Source organism: Protopterus annectens, chromosome 3.part1 (assembly GCF_019279795.1).
Source record: "Protopterus annectens isolate FY-2018-M chromosome 3.part1, PAN1.0, whole genome shotgun sequence".
In the NCBI taxonomy this organism is placed as follows: Eukaryota; Metazoa; Chordata; order Ceratodontiformes; family Protopteridae; genus Protopterus; species Protopterus annectens.
Window position 1 is genome coordinate 733,201,912 of NC_056732.1, and position 7,500 is coordinate 733,209,411.

At 36.1% G+C, this 7,500-nt stretch overlaps 1 protein-coding gene across 1 annotated transcript in view; it reads left to right on the forward strand.

Annotated features, from left to right (window-relative positions):
* Window positions 1-7,500, forward strand: part of PKHD1L1 (PKHD1 like 1) — a 1,597,738-nt gene that overhangs the window by 1,267,142 nt on the left and 323,096 nt on the right. The window contains exon 53 of the mRNA XM_044066249.1: window positions 1,242-1,433. Within this exon, the coding sequence (XP_043922184.1) occupies window positions 1,242-1,433 (192 nt within the window). The remainder of the gene's footprint in view (window positions 1-1,241; window positions 1,434-7,500) is intronic.

Here is a 7,500-nt window from a genome sequence, read left to right on the forward strand (position 1 = left end):
TCAAATGGATTTGACATCAGTCCTACACAATTACAAATAAGGGGCCTCCTTCTGATATATATATATCTATGATTATGGAAATGACTTTAATTTAATTATCTTTTAGAAGCTGCAATATATTTGTCTTACACAGATGTCCTTCTTCCTTCCTCACTAGCAATATAGTAACTGGCATGGTCGGGTGTATCTTCTTCAAACCATTTGGTTTAGTCAGCTCAGCAAGCAAAATACTTCCTGCTGTTCTCCTGATCTTTGCCACTCATCAGGCTCACATAGAAAAATAGCTCCAGCATTTTTTCTTCTTGTTTAGTAGAATTTTATGTAGTAAAAGTTGGAGAATTGCATTTTCTTTATCAAGAGTGTGTTATTTTACAATTAGCATTATTTGATCAACTATCAGGTCAGATCCATCCCTTATTCTTCAATTCTATTTTATTTACTTTGTAAGAGTCTCTCCCTCTATGCCACATTTTAGTTAATGTCTTAATGGATTTGCAATGTATGTTTTTCTTGAACTGCTGGTTTATTTTCTCTATAACTTGTTCATTGCTTTGATGTTGAACTTCTTGATTTTATCTGTTGCACTTCAATGTTTAAAAATGTGAGTCTCCAAAGAAAAAAAAGTTCTGCTTTTACAAACTTTTACAAACTCTGCACTTGAAAGTAGATTTGGAGGTTTGTAAAGTCATCATCAAAAGGATTTCAATTGACCGGAGGAATGAACTTACCTTGAGTTTGATACCAAAAGATGATTCTACTTCACAAAGTTCTAAGCAGTTTCTCTCAGAGGCTTCCAGATCTAATGTCTGGGACAAGGACAATTCTGCTGGGAACAAGGATTCTTCAAAAGGACTCCTTTTCTCAAAGAGATTTCTCCAGCCTCTTCAAGAAGCTGAGATGGGAGGAGGAGGACTCACACAGTGCGTTTGGCCATCAAAAGGCTTGGTTAGTGTGATGGAAGAGTAACTAAGGAGGATAGTTAGACCTACATACCCCATTTATTAGAAATAAAAAGCTATTTCACATTTCTGACAAAATAATTACTTAGCATACCATTGTTTAGTATTCCACTTATATAGTTAGTGTTGATATGTTAAGTAGTATATGGCTAATTACTTGAATTATGTGAGCAAAACTGTTATGAACAATTCTTAAGGTTGCAATTCAGTAACTTCATGTCATATGCCATTTATTTTTTTTTATTAAAAGTTAAAAAAAATATTTATTTTTTAATCATTTAGGTAATGTTGGTAATAAAGTGATTCCAACCAGCCAGCTACTTGATACTGACCACTGCAAGCAAGATGCCAATTGGAGTGTTGGTTTTCCAGGGTCTGTCTGTGATAACACAACAAGTTTCCATCGTCTAGCCTTCAATAATCCTTCACCATCCTCACTATTTGGAAAGAATGTAATATTAACAAATTCTCATGGTAAGAATCAGTTCATTCTTTGGTATATTTCCAACAATGTGCACCAAAAGGAGTAGGAATGATTATACGAGCACAACCTGTGTGTAACTTTGAGGACGTCATGACAAATCCCATGCAGATCCATTTTTCTTGTGCTCCAGTGGTTTGGAAATATCTGCACATTGTCACAGTAGTAGTTAATGGATTTGTAAATGAGGGCCATATGTATCTAGTCACACAGTTTTAGAAAAATTCAACATTTAAATAATATAATTCATATTGATACCACATAATAAATTCACTTGAAGATTATAAAATCTTTTCTCTTGGGCATATAATTGTTCACATTTTTAATTTATTTATGCTTATTCCATTAGGCACCCAAGATTGCAGTGATTTTCTTATAAACACAACTCTTGTGCTATCTGAATGTGTTATTATAATTTTTAATTTAATGTTTACACACTCATATGTACTGCACACAAGAAGAGAAAGGAAACCGATGTGAGCTGCAAACAGCCACTGAAGCTGGTATTAAAAATGTATAGCAGTATTACCACTAATAAACAAGTATGGCCTTCAGTGTTCATCATAGGCCAACAAAGACCAGTTAATGTTAAAATGCAAAATACAAAGTCCTAATTAGATTCAGGTTTTGGAATAGAGGCTGTGGTGGTGCAGCAGTTAGCGTTGTCACCTCACAGCAAGAGGCTCTCCTGTTCAATTCTCAGCTGGAGCACCTTCTGTGTAGAGTCTGCATGTCCTCCACACAGTCAAGTGACATTTAAAGACATGTACATAGGTGTGTGCATGAATGGGTGTGCCTTCTTTGAAGGTTGGGCATCGAGCTCACAACTTGGCACCATAAAAATCCACTGCCAGTCATTGGCGGAACGGAGTACTGCTGTGGTGACCCCTAACCAGGAAAAGCCAAAAAAATTATTTGGGTTTTGGAATGGAATGCAAGAATGTGTAATGAGGCCACCACAATGCAAAAAGGATATGAAATGCTGTATAAACTACTAGCTGGCATCAAGGCCTTCATTATGTGTTCTGAGAGAGACTTCTCCACAGAGCTGAATGTCTTCTGTCAAAACACAAACACGTGTCCACATATCATTATTTGTATTATCTGTGTGTGTGTGTGTGTGTGTGTGTGTGTGTGTGTGTGTGTGTGTGTGTGTGTGTGTGTGTGTGTGTGTGTGGTGTGAGCACATACACAAGAGTAAGTATATAGCTACATAGCAGCAACAGTACCATCTCCTTCCTAACCAATCCATAGCTCTAGACAACCTGCATACAGAGCATAACCATAATATAAACTTTACCTGCTGTGAGTACAGCAGGTGCCCGTAAAGAACTGAATGCTCAGACCGTTATGCTGTTTACTTTATTCTGATATGAAACAAAGGTGTCTGCTGTGCACTTAAATGCTATGCCAATTCCAGAATGTTACTGTGAACCAGGCAGCCATCTCATGGGCACAATTTTAAGCCCCTGTTTATAACTGGAAGTTTCGGCAGCTTGGGTAGTAAGGCAAGAGTGTGAAAGTTATGTGCATTATGACATGCTGCCCATTGATCTAGCATCTCAGACTATGAGAATGCTGCATCTTACATGCTGCTTTGCTATCTTGAAACACTGTGCTGCAGTCCACTTTGCACAAGCCCTGTTGTCATAGCCCTGCATCATGCATAAAATGTCATTAGAAATTTCAACTATTTCTTTGTCATATAATAATTGTTAGCCATTGATGTGCATTAATATGCCTTGTGAATGTTGCTCTCTGAAGTGTTCTGGTTTAGCTTTGTCCATTTTTACAGTGTACTTTAATAGTTAAAGGATATATAACTTCATAGATAACATACTGGTATTTGTTCATTACAACTACTAATTGTACTTCTGCAAGGAGCCATGGAATGGTGTTCCACTATATCTTTCCTGTTACAGTGTACAGTAGGCTTCTGTTCAGTATATTATGCTTTGAACTAGGCAGCATACTAAGAACATACTGAAATCCATGCAGTTATGTTTATAAACTGAGCAGCAAGTCAGTACTGCAGAAACAATGCCTTCTTTCAAGCTATGGTACCCTGCACAGCAGCTGTCTGTGAACCCATGTTGCCATCATCATTTGCAGCACACCACCATCTCTAACATTTTATGAAAATAATTAATGGACACAAGTGTTCATATTCTTCAATCTGTTATCATTAACTATATAGATAGCTATGGGCAGTCATGCAGCAGCATATCAGAAATAAATAAATAAAAGTAACTAACCATCAACCATGACCTTGACTATGCAAGCATAATTGCAGTAGCACTCTAAAACATCCACGTTTCCCCTTGTGTCAGCATCAGTACAGCAGGCTGATCCACTGGTTATGTATATGAATGCTCAGGCTGCTGTATACTTATTATGTTGCATGACAGATAGGCCTAAGGTTATTTTCAGCATTCCTAGCATGATGCCAGCAATTAATCAGTCTTCTAGTCAACATACACAATGTGTTGTTCTTTGCATGGTCTTGTATTTCTCTTTCAGATTACACTTGGGTGCATTAAGTAACATCACTTGTGGTGTGGAAATGCTTTACAAGATAGTCTACAAAGTTTTGTGGTTTCTTCCACTTGAACTATTTACCATAGACATACTCACAGAATTTCTGACATCCATACACTATAACTAACAGCATTTTCCATAACAGCATAACTGTTTGTACATCTGTAGGTGCTCTTTAACCATAAATAGCAAGTTTGTTCCATTGTAGGAGTACTTATAATATTCTGTGGGTCATTGACTTTTATGCAACTTTCATCTTCACACTGTAGTACTTTTAATGCTGAAGCATCTTTTCATAAATTCATTCCTAAGTCAAGTTTATCTCTAAGCACTTTCTTAGATGTTGTATACATTTGGTACAGCATTGGAAGATACTGCATCACTCTTATAAGGCTGCAAAATGTCTGCTCATGATGTCGCTTTAGCATTTACACAACTGCTTAGATTTTCTCTTTATCAGATTTGAGGCCCCCTGATATGAAAATATCTTTCAAACTTGTCACTCTTGTGTTTACATTTTTCTTATTTAGCTTTATGTATGCCTTTTTTAATATATGTAACAGCTATAATAATATGTTACCATGATGACCATGTGTCCGACTATACACAGATCATTGGTAATGCTTACAACGCCTTCCAAGTCTTGAATTACTTGGTTAACTACTCTTTGGAACACATCTTGGTCTGATGAAATACCAGTGGAAATCTAAGAAATGTGTACTCAGTTTGAAACTTTAATCATCTATTGAAAAATCATGACTTGCTTCTATTTCTAAGAAAACAACATTTTATATTCTTGACATTACTAATTATGTTGTAAGCAATTGGTAATGTACTTTTTTAGTCATTCAGATTTTGCAGGTCAATAAAATGTGAATCTTAATCATTCTATGCATGCCTGACCTTGCTATTTACCCATTTTGATAGCTCTAACTGCTTTTTAATAATTCCTAAGAACTTCATTTGCTTAAGTCCCTGTTCAGCTTTACCTCTGGCACTGGAAGCCGATATGACCATCATTGCATCTGTTCTTACTTGTGTATGCTATTCTTCTGGCAAAATTCCTAAGTCTATAAATACATCTATATAACCTTGAATGATATCATTGTTATTTGTTCTGAGTTTGCATGATCTCATATTTATTGTCTTTGCTTTGCACAGTGTATGAAATATTTCTTGACTGGGTGAATGATTTGAAACACATGCTGTCTTCACTTTTGCACCTGGAATCATTACTTATTTTTTTCCATTACTAGATACTTAAAAGCCATGCAACTTAAATGTTGAGAGAATTAACTTCTTTAAGTGCAATTGCTAGAAAACAAATACTCAATTTATAGACATGTACTTATATTTCAGCAGAGTCTGAGGTTATGATGCTACCAAGTTACCAGAACAGGTTAATAACTGCAAACATATTTCACCTGAGATTTTATTTTTCAGATCCAAAGATTTAAAAGTATTTTAAGTGACACTATAGTGTGCTGTTTGTCTGTATCTAAGTGAAATGCAATACTCTGCTCATTATCTTTTTGGATTTCTTTTCAATTATCTGCCTTCCATACCTGTCTCACTCTCACTGAGACATTTTCAGACTTCACAGTGTGACGTTGTTTCACTTCAGCATTGCCCACACACAGTTCACATTCATGTGTCAAAGGCATGCAAATTATTTTATGTTGTTGTTCTTCTTTTGGCTTTCCCCGGTTAGGGGTCGCCATAGCAGAACTCCAGTCTGCTAATGATTGGCAGTAGATTTTTATGGTGTCGAGGTGCCAGCTTGATGCCCGACCTTCAACGAAGGCACGCCCATTCATGCATGTCTTTTGAATGCCACTCAACTGCGGAGAGGACATGCTGACTCCACACAGAAGGTGCTGCAATGGAGAATTGAATGGGAGAACCTCTTGCTGTGAGGCGACAACGCTAAATTCTTTTATGTACACCTGCTTTTTCTTTAGACATTTTAGAGAATGTCTTTTTCTGGCAATGATTGTGCAATACTGATTAAGACTGGATCAGTCCTTCCTGTCAGGTTTATGCCCACACCAGCCGCAGGCTTTAATTAAAACAATATGCATACCCCTATCTTGGATTTGCATATAACTCTCTCCTTCATATTCATTTTACACCACATTCAGCAGTTATTTCTCATGTTGTCTTATTATTTTATTCATGTTTTATTTATACATATTTCTTTAGTCATATAATACTTTCAGATGTGAATTAGAAAACTCACTTGTTCTGTACACATCTAAAATTATTTATAGTTAGATTTTTTTTAATAAGCTTCTGTTGTTTTATAATTTTTATATAACTAATTATTCTGTCTCTTATTAGAGGATTATGCATCTTATCAAATTCAGTTTCTTTGGATCTCTTCTGCTCAGTAATATAAAGTAACTTGACTCTGTGTAAGACTATGCTCTTGTAAATTACAACTGTGTAATAAATGTCAAATTCTTTCTGGAGGAAAAATGGATTACTGAAATCTTCTCTTTTAAAAAAGTAAAGTAAGTAAATGCTTTTCTAACTTCTTCCATTGCAACATGCAGGAATGCAACACACTAGGCCTTTTCAGTTTGTACAGCTAATCCATTTGTAGTGAAGAACAAGTCACATTTCCACATCCCCAGCATCAGTTTTCAGCCATATTTAATTCTAACAAAGGAATTCTGGTTGGGGGGGGGTCCAGATGAGTTATATTTCTAGTGGGAATTATATTTCTGTAGTTCCAAACCCAAAAACTATTGAAAGCAAATATTGTTTTCTCTTCTGAAGAGACATTTTTTTCCGTTTTAGCAGATACTTCTTCACATTATTTTACCATGCTGTGACAAGAGGCTTAATAAATAACACTGTGTCACTACTGGACAGATGCACAGTATTCTAATTTTATTCTGTACATTTTTGTACCACTTCATGGGGTGGCAAAAGCCACATCACTATGGCTAGGCTTACAAATGCCCTGGGGCAGATAGCCTAGTACTATACTATGAAACTATGAAACATGGAAACAGGAGATGTGGTCTAACCTCCCTGGGTTCAATAATAAGTCTGAATTCTCTGTAACTTATGAAGATCACATGACATGCAAATCAGTATAATTAGCATATTAACATTAACGCTATATACTCCTATATCAAACAATGCTGTTTTTTTCTTCAAAACGTGCCTTTCTTTCTAGATGTGAGACTGCTGATTTGACACTGTAGCAATAGAAGGGCCATTCCCTTCCTTTTCTGTGAGAGGTGTTTCTCTTTATGATATTTAGTTTGCTATGTTCATTTTTGAATACAGTTGTAGTAACTGCTGGGGTGAAAGTTATACAGAGATTTGATCCTATCTATCCAGGTTTGATTCTGAGGGCTGTGCTTTGTGGAGCATATACTTTAGGGATTTATTCCTACTCTTTTGCATGATGATATCACAATACTGCATGATGATTGGACAACATCTGCAATACAGTGTAGAAATCTGGAGAACATAGAGGGAGAATGAGGCAAAACATCCAGAGGAAAT